The sequence below is a fragment of the Salmo salar genome, chromosome ssa13, assembly GCF_905237065.1.
Source record: "Salmo salar chromosome ssa13, Ssal_v3.1, whole genome shotgun sequence".
NCBI classification, from domain to species: domain Eukaryota; kingdom Metazoa; phylum Chordata; class Actinopteri; order Salmoniformes; family Salmonidae; genus Salmo; species Salmo salar.
The window spans coordinates 48,258,386-48,273,476 of NC_059454.1; the positions used below are offsets into that span (position 1 = coordinate 48,258,386).

The window sequence follows — 15,091 nt, forward strand, 5'->3', positions numbered from 1 at the left end:
CAGAGCCCTTTACATGTTAAGCCACAGTCTATTAAGTGGGTGTAATGGGAGGGAACAAACAGTGTACAGAGTGGTGTAATAGTGAGTCACTCTATTGAAGAGGTCAACAGTTCGAAGGACTTTGCCTTTCAATCACATTACACTGAACTCCTACACACTTCCCGCTTCAAGTTTGGCTTGATTAAATGGAAACAGCACTTGATGCCATTCCACTGCAAGGCCACCTGATTCTCTCTGCTCTCAAATCGCTTTATGATGATTCCTAACAAAAAGTGAGAGGGTTCTATTGAATAATAATAATATTACCTTTGACCTCGTGTTATTTCGACCTCAATACCTCAACACCGATCCTCTAATCTGCTATATTGGTGTGAACGGTCTGACACACACTCATCATCTACCTACCATGCTTCTCACTTCACACTCCATAGGCCTGCCTGCCTTGCCTGCGCTCTCTCTGGTGATTCATTTTTTTAACATCGCCTTCGCTTCGCTTCACAGGGCAGATTTCCAGCCCCTGAGTCATAGCCATCCACAGGAGATAGATGTAGAGGAGATACATGTAAATTATATTTAGCTTAAATGCTAATGCAGCAGCGTCCCTCAAGCTCTGTTTTCCACAGAATCACACACAGGTGTTAGAACTCTGTGGGCGGTCGTGTTGATGCGTTAATTAGGCTGTTTCTGTAATCTTAAAGGGACAATCTGTGATTTTAGTGTGTAGTCAAAAGTGCATTTCACCACACTTGATTGTTTGTAAACTGTGGTGGTGAGTTTTGGCGAATTTTGCCGCCACAATGTTATTTGATTTATGTGGTTACTGTGCTCTTGACTCTGTTCAGACACATTCACACACATACACACACACACACACACACACACACACACACACACACACACACACACACACACACACACACACACACACACAAGGAAATAATCCTGGAGTATCATTCTGGCAAGTAATGGTGAGGCCGTCTAACTTTGCCTCCATTTCTGGAGAGAATTCAATATTGTGTAACTACCCCAGACATAACAATGGGGTTTTCGTAATCTAGTTATGGGCAGTCAATTTGACAGGACACCCCTGGGTGAGAGGAGAAAAATCCAGTCCAGTTTGGCCTCGTCTCGGAAAGTGCTCCTTGAAACGAGCGAGCGGAGTGGTGCGGCCTGCCCTTTGGATCCAGTAAAGCACCATCAAGCACAAGCACCGATCAATACCTGACTGATTGTGTGCATGCAGGCAGGCATGCTCACACACACACACACACACTTTCCACACACCCTAGTCAGAGAGCAGACTGTGCTAGCTAGCCTTTAGCTGCATGTACCTGGCCTTTAGCTCACTTTTCCCTCTTTATCACATGCGATTAGTCCTGTGGATATTAACCTTTATTACAACAGGAGTGATAGCGCAGAGCGTTCTACAGTAAATTATGCCTTGGACCTCCTCAGCACAAGTCAGGAACACTTTTAATAAGGGGAATCCTGGGCCTGTATTCATAAAGCATCTGAGTAGGAGTGCTGATCCAGGATCAGTTTAGCCTTTTAGATCATAATGAATAATATTATATGCGCAAATAGGACCTGATCCTAGTTCAGCACTCCTAATCTGAGACGCTTTATGAATACGAGCCCTGATTTGACTTATTTTCTACATTGCTGCTATTGTCCTCTCTAACATGGCCGTTTAGTGATGACCTTGATGGCTCTCTCCATTTTAAATGTGTCGACATGGTGACATATTTTGTATGTGGGGATGACAATAAGGGTCTAGGAATCAGGGCAAGGGAAAAGTTTAGGATTAATTTGGATGCAGGTCTTCTGACTTTGGAATTAATATGGGGACTGGTTACAATGCCATTATATTTGGGTAATTGACTTGGGCAAAGAGTTCCCCCACTGGTTCCTATATCACCTTCCTTCAGCATTGAGTTCCTCTGGAGGTCTCATATGAACAGATACAGTGTCTTCGGAAAGTATTCAGACCCCTTGACTTTTCCCCCATTTTGTTACGTTACAGCCTTATTCGAAAATGTATTAAATAAAAAAATCCTCAGTAATCTACACGCAATCTACACACAATACCCCATAATGACAAAGCAAAAAAAACAGAAATACCTTATTTACATAAGTATTCAGACCCTTTGCTATGAGACTCGAAATTGAGCTCAGGTGCATCCTGTTTCCATTGATCATCCTTGAGATGTTTCTTCAACTTGATTGGAGTCCACCTGGGGGAAATTCAATTGATTGGACACAGTGGCCTCCATTAATATTAAATGGAAGTTTGGAACGGCAAACACACCAGGATTGTGTCGAGGCACAGATCTGGGGAAGGGTACCAAAACATTTCTGCAGCATTGAAAGTCCCCAAGAACACAGTGGCCTCCATCATTCTTAAATGGAAGAAGTTTGGAACCCCCAAGACTCTTCCTAGAACTGGCCACCCATCCAAACTGAGAAATTGGGGGAGAAGGTTCTTAGTCATAGAGGTGACCAAGAACCCGATGGCCACTTTGACAGAGCTCTGCAGTTCATCTGTGGAGATGAGAGAACCTTCCAGAAGGACAACTATCTCTGCAGCACTCCACCAATCAGGTCTTTATGGTAGTGACCAGACGGAGGCCACTCCTCAGTGAAAGGCACATGACAGCCCGCTTGGAGTTTGCCAAAAGGTACTTAAAGACTCTCAGACTATGAGAAACAAGATTCTCTGGTCTGATGAAACCAAGATTGAACTCTTTGGCCTGAATGTCAAGTGTCACGTCTGGAAGAAACCTGGCGCCATCCCTACGGTGAAGCATGGTGATGGCAGCATCATGCTGTGGGGATGTTTTTCAGACGCAGGTACTGGGAGACTAGTCAGGATAGAGGCAAAAATGAATGGAGACGTCCTTGATGGAAACCTACTCCAGAGCGTTCAGGACCTCAGACTGGGGGCCAAGGTTCAACTTCCATCAGGACAACGACCCTAAGCACACAGCCAAGACAACGCAGGAGTGGCTTCAGGACAAGTCTCTGAATGTCCTTGAGTGGCCCAGCCAGAGCCCGGACTTGAACCCGAACCCAATGCTCCCCATTCAACCTGACAGAGCTTGAGAGGATCTGCAGAGAAGAATGGGAAAAATTCCACAAATACAGGTGTGCCAAGCTTCTAGCGTCATACCTAAGATGACTCAAAGCTGTTAATTGTTGCCAAGGGTGCTTCAACAAAATAATAAGTTAAGGGTCTGAATATTTCCATAAACCTGCTTTTGCTTTGTCATTATGGGGTATTGTGTGTAGATTGATGAGGACCAAAAACAATTTAATCAATTTTGGAATAAGATTGTAACCTAACAAAATGTGTGAGAAGTCAAGGGGTCTGAAGGTACTGTAGAGAAGGGAAAAAAAACGAGACTCACTGTTTACATGCTTCTGGTGTATTGCAGCAATGTTTGGACCGCTGTAGCTCTTCTGCGGGCTTCAAATGGCTTCAGTGTTGCTTAAATGAACTCTGGAGCCTCTAACATAGTGTTTGTGTGTGTGTGTGGGGGGGGGGGGGGGGGGGGAATTTCCTCCCTCCTCACATTCTGTCCTGTATGACCCGCACCAGCTATACATGGCATAGTCATTACCATGAACCTTTTTGGTCTTCCATCCAAGCACTAAACAGACACAGCTCTGCTTAGCTTCAGTGGCGTGTCTGTGTGGTTTGACTCATAGACTGCAGTGTAGCTGGGCGGGAGTGCAGGTTAATGGGTGACACAGTGGAACTGGCTGACTAGTGTGAACTAGCTGTCACTGCTGCCGGCATGTGACAAAGTGGGGTAAAAGCAGATCAGAAGGGGGAAGGGCTGTTGGTTATGTCTAAGTGTGTTTTTATATCCACAGGGGAAAATGGGACTGATATTTATTCCACAACCTGTGACACATTTATTTCACTAAGAAATAATAGCTTGTTAAGCGTTTTTCTTTCTGGTCTGATAAAAAAATATTGTGTCATGATAGTGCCAAGACAATCATAGCTCTGAGGATGTAGCTAGCTGATGTAGGCCTACCGTCTGCTGTGACTAGAGCCATTTTACTTTTTTTTAACTAGGCAGGTCAGTTAAGAACAAATTCTTATTTTCAATGAGGGGTTAACTGCCTTGTTCAGGGGCAGAACGACAGATTTTTACCTTGTCAGCTCGGAGATTTGAACTTGCAACCTTTTGATTGCTAGTCCAACGCTCTAACCACTAGGCTACCCTGCCGCCCCATTTCACTCCTAGCTGGTTCTTCCGCTGTCTGTCTGAAGGCCCTGAGATCAGAGGTTAGCTGAGGTATATGGTGGGGTGGATGTTATTTTGGTCAAAGGCCTCTCTCTATATAAATTGCCCTCTCTCTAACTCTACCTCTATCTATCTCTCTCCCTCTCTCTCTCTGCTTAGACAGACTCCACCCTAGGGCTTAAGCGATATTCCAAGAGCTTTTGCTGTAGCCAGGGAATAAGTGTGAGAGGCCAAGTGCTGTGGAGGTGTCTCGCTCATTGGTCCATCCTTAAGCCTCAGCGAGAGAGAGTGAGACTGTCTGTGTGTAGGCCCTTCACGCATGAGAGAACGAGAGTTGCTGTCAAAGCCTGGAAGCCTGTGTACCAATGATGACTTACCAATGTGGACGCACAGGGCGAGACCGACGAGACAGAGAGAGAGACAGAGAGAGAGAGAGACCCGAATCCGTGGGATGTCCCTAACTATAACCATTTAAAATGTCAACTTCAATTGGGTAGGGACGTCCCAAGGATCCCAGATAGCATGGACTAGAGAGAAATACATTGATTGAAAGGGGAGAGAGAGAGAAGGAAATCAGCCAGTGTACTTTTTGATGAGGCACTGCATTAGTGCCAGGCCTCTGAGGGTATTAGCATTGAAATCACATGCTACCAAAAAGCTATGTGCCCTGCATGTACCACTGAGCGAATGGGTGTGCTGTGTGAAAGCCACGCAGCGTTAGCCAGGATTATGTCATGGAGAAGGAGGGAGAAATAAAACATTTAATTTGAGCTCACTGTGACAAAGTGAGCTAATCAGTTGATGTGGCTTGTTGTGATTCAGCAGTTTTCTTTCTTCAGAAATTACAGAAGTTCCACTTCCTTGTTATTTATGACAACTTCCATGATACGGAAGAACCTCGCTGTGATCCCTTGGCAAAAACCAGCAAGGATTCTAATATTTAACATTTTGTGTTTGGTAACTGTAGTCGAGTAACATTAGTTGTCATATTACGGTGTTGAAATGAAATGTTATTTGTCACATGCGCCAAATATAGCAGGTGTACACCTTAGCGTGAAATGCTTACTTACAAGCCTTTAACCAACAATGCAGTTTATAGAAAATAGAGTTATGAAAATATTTACTAAATAAACTAAAGTGAAAAAAACAACTAAGTAACACAATAAAATAATATGAATGAAGCTATATACAGGGGTTACTGGTACCGAGTCAAATGTGCAGGGGTACAGGTTAGTTTGTGGTAATTTGTACATGTAGGTAGGGGTAAAGTGACTATGTATAGATAATACACAGTGAGAAGCAGCAGTGTAAAAACAAAGGGGGGGGGTCAATGCAAATAGTCCAAAAGGCCATTTAATTATTCAACTACTATGGCTTGGGGGTAGAAGCTAAAGTTGGATTCTTAAGGCAGGGGTGACCATCCCCTCGTCCATGAGAGCAATAAGTGTGCAGGCTTTTGTCCCAGCCCTGCTCAGACACCCCCGATTCATCTAATCAAGGTCCTGATGAGCAGCTGATTAGTCGAATCAGGTGTGTTGGATCAGGCTTTGAGCAAAAGCCTGCACAGCCAGTAGCTCTCCGGGAGAAGGGTTGGCCACCCCTGTTGTGGTTAAGGTTGCCTATTATTTCTGATCTCCCTCTAGTGGAGAGAAACACCCAGAGCTCCAATATGTTTTTGAGAGGCCAGGCAATAGGATTGCTGATCTAGGATCAGGTCCTCTGTGTTCATGTAATCTGATTCATTACGATCTAAAATGGGAAACTCCTACTATGATACGCTTTGTGAATACGAGCCCAGGTCATGTGTGCACTCTACACAGTTTAGATATGGTGATTTCACTTGATGTGATGACTTTCCACCAGTTAGGCAATAACTGTCTAACAATGTTACTAAACGGTAAAGGCTGAATTAAACATTTCAGTACAGTGCTGCACAATAGTGTGTACTTTCCCTACACTTTCAGCAACATTGGAGAGGGGAGGGAAGAAGAGACACAGATAATATCATGATATATATTTTACATCATTTTGAGTCATTTAGTGTGAGGTAATGTGCTGCAGCACTCCCACATGTCCAACACCCTTTTAGTAGAAGTAGAAATGGTTCCTCCTGCCCTGTCCTGCAGACTGTGATGCAGTAGTAGCATTGATCAGAGTCTGCCTGGGTATCTTTGTTAGTAGATCTAGTCGAGGGCCTGCACAAACAAAGATGGATGCAAGATGTTCATGTATGCATATGTATCAGTCTCTGTCCCTGTCCGTTGTCTGAAAAGGCCCTTAGTGTATGCTAGCTTTACTAGCAAAATCCTGTTGGTTGGTAAAGATGGCTCTGTTAGCGTAGCTTTGTTAGCATAGCATTAGCATCTAGCACCGCCAATTAGCACCGCCAAGTCGTATAATGTTAGGCTGTTGGTGAAAACACCATGTTCCCAGTCCCATCTTGGCGGTAAATCCTTCTGACAAGCTTTAGGCCTGACTGAAGCTGTAGTCAAGTTAGAATAATTGTGTATTTGTGAGATGCAGGGCTCCCTTGTAAAAGAGACCTTGGTCTCAATGGGACTCCCTGCTAAACGAAAGGTAAAATAAAGGTAAAAATAGAAATAGCCCTGTTAGCCTAGCAGTTGCTCTGTCAGTGGGATAGCACAAGTCCATTACCTCTGTTAGCCTAGCTGTCAGTAGGTCTGTCAGTGGGACAGTACAGCAGTAGGAGAGGTAGATAGCCTTGTTAGTCTAGCTGTTAGCCTAGATATCAGTAGCTCTGTCAGTAGCTCTGGTACAGTGCAGCTCCATTGTTCTCTCGTTAGCACACTGGGCTCTCTTATACTGACCAGAATTACCCTTTGTGGAAGGAAAGTGTGCACGTGTGACAAGAAAGAAAGTAAAATCTGTCGAGGCAATGCCACTCTTTCTTTGACATCTGACATCACCCCAAGTGATCACCCGACTACCTCATCCCCATATTATTACTTACCCTCTTGCTCTTTTGCACCCCAGTATCTCTACTTGCACATCATCTGCACATCTATCACTCCAGTATTAATGCTAAATTGTAATTATTTTCACCTCTAGGGCCTATTTATTGCCTACCTCCCTACTCTTCTATATTTGCACACACTGTACATAGATCTTTCTATTTTTATTTTATTTTGTGTTATTGACTGTACGTTTGTTTATGTGTAACTCTGTGGTGTTGTTTTTGTCGCACTGCTTTGCTTTGCTTTATTTTGGCCAGGTCGCAGTTGTAAATGAGAACTTGTTCTCAACTGGCCTACCTGGTTAAATAAAAAAGTACCTCAACCAGACGATTCTTAATTGAAAACATACTCGTCTTACTTGGGCTCCTGAGTGGCGCAGTGGTCTAAGGCACTGCATCTCAATGCAAGAGGTGTCACTGCAGTCCCTGGTTCAAATCCTGGCTGCATCACATCTGGCTGTGATTGGGAGTCCCATAGGGTGACGCAACCCAGCGTCGTCAGAATTTGTTCTCAACTGACTTGCCTAGTTAAATAAAGGTTACATTTTAAAATAAAACTTTGACATTCTGGAAACGTCCTGAACTGTCATGTTTCACCTGGCAATGAAAGAGAAATTAGTCAAGAAACACCAATTCCACATTGGAGTGTGTGAAGTGTTGCATAGACGTAAAAAAATACAGTTGAATAGGATAGACGCAAGTAGGGACAGGGAAGTTACCAAGGGGATATCTATTTTTCCACACCTGTGAGCCTTTCATTATGGCTAGCCTATACTGATGAACCTATTTTAGTACCTGCAATATATAACACGTTAATTGCAATGTATAGTTTGTTACAGAGCTCCAAACACCCTTGTGAGCATATATGCTAGTCTTCACTGAAAAACTATGTGAGATCAGGCCATACAGTGGCCAAACACTGTCTTTTATACATAAACACAAATCTAGAATATACTAATTGAAAATTGTACTTTTACCCCTTTTTCGTGGTACCCAATTGTCTCATCGCTGCAACTCCCGTACGGACTCAGGAGAGGCGAAGGTCAAGAGCCGTGCGTCCTCCGTAAAACACAACCCAGCCAAGCCGCACTGCTTCTTGACACAATGCCCGCTTAACACAGAAGCCAGCCGCACCAATGTGTCAGAGGAACCACCTGGCGACCGTGTCAGTGTGTATTGCGCCCCGGCCCGCCACATGAGTCGCTAGAGCGCAATGGGACAAGAACATCCCTGCCGGCCAAACCCTCCTCTAACCAGTATGACGCTGGGCCAATTGTGCACCGCTCAATGGGTCTCCCGGTCAGCTGCGACAGAGCCCGGACTCGAACTAGGATCTCTAGTGGCACAGCTAGCACTGCTATGCAGTGCCTTAGACCACTGCGCCACTCAGGAATATATTAATGTTAAAATATATACGTCTCAATCAAAGTAGGATTGCTGTATTGTTTGAGAATATGATTCACCAAGGTCATATTCAAATTGGTTACATATACATGCCTAACATACATATTCACATCACAGTAGCCCTGCACATTGTAGGCCAGGTCCAGCCACAGACACACCCCACACACACATGCGCACAAACACACACTTTCCCCATTCGTTCCCTGCCACTCAGACTGCTGCTGACACTAGTCTATAACGGCTTGGATGATTCAGCTGACTTGCAGATGAAACCCATCCCCCGGAGACTGAGTCAGTGTGTCACAGTGGGTGTGTGTGTGTGTGTACACGGACGAGGCCATAAATCAATAGTTACAGCAGCGTGTGTGAGGCGTTCCTATCTGATGATGGAAAAAGCTCAGATGGCTACTCTCTTGGTTGTAATGTCCTTACACGTGAGCTGTCTGACCCTGTATCACGCATTGTGTCTCTTCCTCTTTTTGACCTGCCGCCAAATCGTTTACCACACCATGCCAGTTGTGATGCTAAATGCTAACACCATGCGCACCACTAGCTCACTCGGTGGATGCAACACTGCTCTCTGCATTTAGTACAAAGCTCTGGGAGGGAAGGTCGTTCTGAGTCATTTTCCCATGCACTTTCACTGCCTAGTCATCCATCTCTCTCCCATGTACCTTGTTTTGTGCCTCAGCATGTCCATTCATTATGTAATGCCATGTATAGGCCTGTATAGGCCTGCAGCGCTCGCCCCTACATCATTACCTTCTGATGAGAATGACCCCTCTCTCTGTTTTTCTCTCTCCCTCTCTCAGAGCCTAGATAGACCTGATCAGATGATTGATTAAATTCAACTGTCAGATATTGCTATAATGGTAGGATGATAGCCTACTTGTCATTGTAGGAGGACTCAGTTACTGCGTAAAGATATGAATGCCTGTCTGTACAGTCCTTAAGTGTATGCTAACTTTATTAGCAAAATCCTTTTGGTAAGCTCTGTAAGAGTTCTTTGTTAGCATAGCATTAGCATCTGCCTCTCAAGTCCTAGCATCAGTCTTGTTAGTGAAAAGAAAATACTCCCATGTCTCAGATACTTTGGTAATGGTAGGATGGTGTCCTACTTTGTTTTTTGTTTAAACCTTTATTTAACTAGGCAAGTCAGTTAAGAACAAATTCTCATTTTCAATGATGGCCTAGGAACAGTGAGTTAACTGCCTTGTTCAGGGGCAGAACGACAGATTTGTACCTTGTCAGCTCAGGGATTTGAACTTGCAACCTTTTGGTTACTAGTCCAACGCTCTAACCACTAAGCTACCCTGCCGCCCCCTGCCACTACAGAAGGACTCAGATACTGTAGGCCTGTGTTTGGCTGTATAGCTAACTAGAACTTTCTTTTACACACCTCTCCTTTTTTATTTCTAGTTTTCCACTCCTGTATTCATTTATCTCTGTGATGTAGTCATTGTGCAGTGTGGTGAATAGTTTTTGGTGGGACCTTTAGTGTGGATATTTTGACTGCTGGGAGGATGCGATTTAGAAGGGCAATAAACTAACTGGCCGAGAAAGACTTGCAGGTTGGCAGATTTTTTATCTTTCCCTCACCCAGTCTATCCATCACTATAATTTGAAGAAGTGTGCAAGATTTAGGAAGGGAGGGAGGAAGGGGATTTGGCTGGGAGATATGGCTGGTTGGTAGGGAGTCGACACATTCTGGGTCAGAGAGAGGGTTGTATTCATTAGGAACGAAATGGAAGAAAACGTACCGGAACAGGGATGGAATACCTAAACTTATCCAATAAGAAACGCTTGTTTATGTTTTTCCTTGACAATTTTTTTTGCTACGATGTTCATAATGAATAGGACCCAGCCGAGCAGAGGTCAAGTGCAGAGTGTGAGAAATGCCCTGCCGTGTTCTGTCATGGCAGAGATTATGGATTCAGCTTAATCTACAGTACAGTATAAGCCTTCTCTCTCTCCTCACATCTGCTCCAATGTCCTCTGAAGCCTCGGAGGCAGAGATTATGGAGTCTGTCGATTTGCTGATGCAGTAATGAAAAGTGAGATTGAGATTTTTACTCCCCCCCCCAAAAATGACAGTGAGAAAGGGGACAGAGAAAGAAACAGGGAAGAGGAGGAGCGGGAGGAAGGAAAAGAGACACATAGGTGCAAGACACACACACACAGAGAAAACCGACAGGCATAAAAATAGCTCAGGCCCTGTCACAGACTGCTGATGGGATGCTTGCCAGACTTCAGCTCTGGTGGTGCCTGGGGGAAACGCTAAGCTGGGTATCAGTGGAATGTGTTGAACGGCCATAACCCAGAAAACAACCCAGGAAAAAACTCAACAACCTATCGCCTGCCCTCATTTTGTCTCACCCTCATAGCGTATCTGGCCTGACTGCAATTGACTTCACACACCACTATCGTTAGTATCGTTTTCTGTCTTCAATTATGAATCTGATCCATATGTTGTGGATGAGGCCTGGGCTGACCTTGTTTGGAGCTGATGGGACAGGATTTGAAGTGGTTCAGACCGGGCGGTCGCTGAATTTCGTGTTTCTCCCTCAGATTGGACCTCTGGTGAGTGGTGCTAGCCCGCGAGGCGCATCTGTTCAGCGCAGCTAATCCACAAAGGCCTGGCTTGCCCACTGGTTAATGCCCCCACTGGGGAACCACTTAGTTAGCATATGCTCAATAGCAACAATGGGACTATAGCGCTAGCTAGGGCTAGGCTACATCTCCAGTGGGCAGGGGATAAAGCTGGGGGGGATGTGATGATTGCCTCTTTTTAACCCACCCCCTATTTTTTTTTCTGTAACTTTATCTGTCTCTTCTCTTTAAAAAAAATAACAGGATTGAGCGCTAGCAATATTCAACTCCTACATAATATGACAACAGCGATCTACGTGGGGGTTCTCGATGTTTAGAGCATGTTTAGAACATCACAAAATGGCGTTGTTAGTCTCAACTGCCGATCTGGTTTTAGCTTCTTATCTGCAGATCTAGGATCAGATTTACCTCCCTAAATAATAGCCTCAAACTGTCATGGCCCAAAACGCAAGACTGGGTGCAATGCATTGCACTCCTATGTCTTCTACTGTTCATTCTTGTTATATCACCAAAAGCATCACCATCGGTTCCACTTTGCTCATGTAGAAGGTGTGAAGGCCAGATTCAGATAGGTGTCCATGTTTGTGTAGGGCTGTGGAGGTGAGGTCTCCTTCAGTGGTAGGCTGATAAAGTGACGTGCCTTAGCCCTGCTCCAGAGACAGACTGGCCATAGGGCAAGTTTGGCAAATGCCAGATGGGCTAGTCCATCTTTAGCCCAGTTGGCCTGTCTGATTATTTGTCTAGTAATGGTGGCCTGAAGGGGAAAAAAATGGGCCGGTGTGGGGGCCTTGAGGATAATAATTGTCTAGTTTGTTAGAAATGCCCAAGAAGAGGATTTGTGGTCCCAGTCCGCCGCAGCCCTGCTCTGATAAAGCCTGTGGTACCGGACAGGGAGACGACTATACTCTCACTGTGAAGGAATGTGGAAAAGGCTTGTGTTGGGGAGGGGGACCTGTAGCCGAAAGGTCACCTGTTCGAATCCTAGGCTGGGTGCTGGATAAAAAGGGGGAAATTTATCTGGCAACTGGATTCATATCCTATTATCAATCCACTACCGTTGGGCCTTTGAGCAAGTCCCTTAACCCCACAACATGCTCTCCATCCAGGGGCCCTGCACTGCGCTTGACCCTGTACTCCTCTCAACTGTGTGTTGGAAATGCCCAAGGAGCGGATTTCTGGTCCCAATCCACCTCAGCCCTGCTCTGATAAAGCCTGTGGTACCGGACAGGGAGACGGCAATAAACAATGTATGAAGGAATGTGGAAAATGCTTGCACAACCTCCCCATTGTTGCAACATTATTAGCTGGTTCACTGTTAATGTTCACTGTTACTTGGCATACAAAAAAATAAAAATACTTGGCTGGTAGATACTGTTAGAATGCAGCAGCATGCAGCCGCCCAGAAGAAGGGTTTTATGGTGCCAAAGGTGGAATTTATGGTGTTTCATTAGCTCCTCATGTAAGGCGTGAACTTTTTGCAATTGTGTGTGTGTTACGCTTGTTTTAATCTTCCAATATATTCAAAAAAGCACTCGCACATCTGAGTTAATTCATTGCAGGTGCGTGGGAATAATGTCATAACTTTGAAATCCTTCCATATACTGTATGTAACAATATGTGAGTGTGTGTAGTAGGTATAAAGTAGTGCACACCCATAGCCTCTAGGTCAAGAACAATAGCGCAACCACACAGGACATGAACACCATAAGCTTAAGGACACAGGACCTCTTTCGCTCTCCTCCACCTCCTTCGCTCTCCTCCACCTTCTTCGCTCTCCTCCACCTCCTACGCTCTCCTCCACCTCCTACGCGCTCCTCCGCCTCCTACGCTCTCCTCCGCCTCCTACGCTCTCCTCCACCTTCTCCGCTGTCCTCCACCTCTTCCGCTGTCTTCCGCTCTCCTCCACCTCTTCCGCTCTCCTCCACCTCTTCCGCTCTCCTCCACCTCTTCCGCTCTCCTCCACCTCTTCCGCTCTCCTCCACCTCCTACGCTCTCCTCCACCTCCTACGCTCTCATCCACCTCCTCCGCTCTCCTCCTCCACTCTCCTCCGCTCTCCTCCTCCGCTCTCCTCCTCCACCTCCTCCGCTCTCCTCCACCTCATTCGCTCTCCTCCACCTCTTCCGCTGTCCTCCACCTCTTCCGCTGTCCTCCGCTCTCCTCCGCCTCCTCTGCTCTCCTCTGCTCTCATCCACCTCCTCCGCTGTCCTCTGAGCTTCAGCTTCTAGTCTAAAAATAGAAACTGATGTTTAAATTTAAAGGTGGAAATGTATTCAGTGCAAATGATGGTGTCAAACCAACAGCTAGCTCTGCCATCATGTGGGTGAGTTTGGTAACTGCACCCTGGTGGGAACTGTTTTATACTGTATTACATTTTAGACTCCATATCCAAAGACTAGGGAGTAGGAATGTACTGGGTTACTATTGGCTATGCCTGGAGGGCGGAGGGGGCAGCTGGTGGGGTGTATGTATGTGTGTGTGAGAGAGAGAGAGAGAGATAGAGAGAGAGAGAGAAAGACGGCTGCTGAGAAGCAACCTCGTGGGGAACGGGGGAGGAGGGAGTGGGGAGAGAGAGAGACAGGAGGAGAACAGTGTCGGAGGAAGAAAGAGGAGGAGGAATAGGAGGAGGAGAGGAAAGCCGGGATGTAAAGAGAGGGAGCGGATGATACTGCTGCTGTCAGAGAAAGGAGGGATGCTGCTAACACTCCTTTTCTACCTGCGAGTGAAAGGTAGGAGAAGGATGGAGTTGCCCCCCTAGACACTGATCTAACATCAGTTTTTCATGTCCCCCTCCTTATGGTTAACAATAGGATTTGGGGATGATAAGCTGATCGTTGATCTGTGCCTACGGGCAACTTCTACCCGGAGCTGAAGGATACTGTAACTCACTACTGCGTGAAACAGATTGATATATGCAGGGTGCATGTGAGCCTGTGTATGTGTGATGGCTGGCATGTGTGCATGTTTGTACACGGGGATAGTGTTTTTTTGTACGGCGGGTGTGTGATGTGTGAGCTTTTTAGAAACAGAAAGCGAGAGCAAGAGAGAGTGTGTGTCCGTACCCGTGTACGTGTTTAAGATTGGAGCCTCTGTATGGACCCCTCACAACATAGTACTTGTTTCAAATAGTTTAAGAGTTGATGTGTAGGAGAATAAATAGTCAGCATGTCTTAGAAGAAAATGTTCTCTATACTCTAGTCTAGTTGTTAATTATAAACAGTTTTTGACTTCCATTTTCTCGTTAGAGCTGCTAAATACTCTTGCGTGTTGAGTTTGTTCCTAGGGTCATGCATATTTGGACTGCAAGGTAATGGCAGTATAGTTGTTCCTTTAAAAATGACATTATTAGCCTTACTGACTCTAAAGTCACTCCAATATTGTTTGGCGGTTTGCAGCCTATGATCTACAATATTAAACTTTATCAACATAATGACATTGCACCAATGTGACTAGTTTGTTGAATTTCCCCAAATCATTCATAAACTCGCACAGTTTCTCTCTCATTTGAACCCAGATTGCAACCACAAATCAACGATTGCTTTTCAAGGTTTCATGGTTCGGTGGAATTCACGGTTGTTGTTGACCTCAACCAAATATCAACCACGTTTGGATGTTCATTTGATGTCTTTGTCCAATTTATTTCATTTTATACAGTTTCTCTCAATTTAACCCAGATTACAACCACAAATAAACAGTTGTTGACCAAACATTAACCACAATTGGAAGTTCATCAGCGTTTGCGGGGAGGCGGTGGCGATTTCCTGCTGCTAAGAACATTTCCTGGACTGTTTTCTGTCAGCCCTGACAGTCTCTGCCTCCCAGTAGTGTTCTAGGCCACAGAGACTGGGG

At 45.2% G+C, this 15,091-nt stretch overlaps 1 protein-coding gene across 3 annotated transcripts in view; it reads left to right on the forward strand.

The window, feature by feature from the left end:
- Positions 1 to 15,091, forward strand: part of LOC106567356 (protein kinase C zeta type) — a 135,997-nt gene that overhangs the window by 45,663 nt on the left and 75,243 nt on the right. The window contains exon 1 of one of the 3 annotated variants that reach the window (XM_014136504.2): positions 13,821 to 13,971. The exons of the other annotated variants lie outside the window; for them this stretch is intronic. Coding sequence (XP_013991979.1) covers positions 13,905 to 13,971 — 67 coding nt within the window. The 5' untranslated portion in view covers positions 13,821 to 13,904. Of the gene's footprint in view, positions 1 to 13,820; positions 13,972 to 15,091 lie in introns of those variants that run through there. 3 annotated transcript variants of the gene reach the window in all.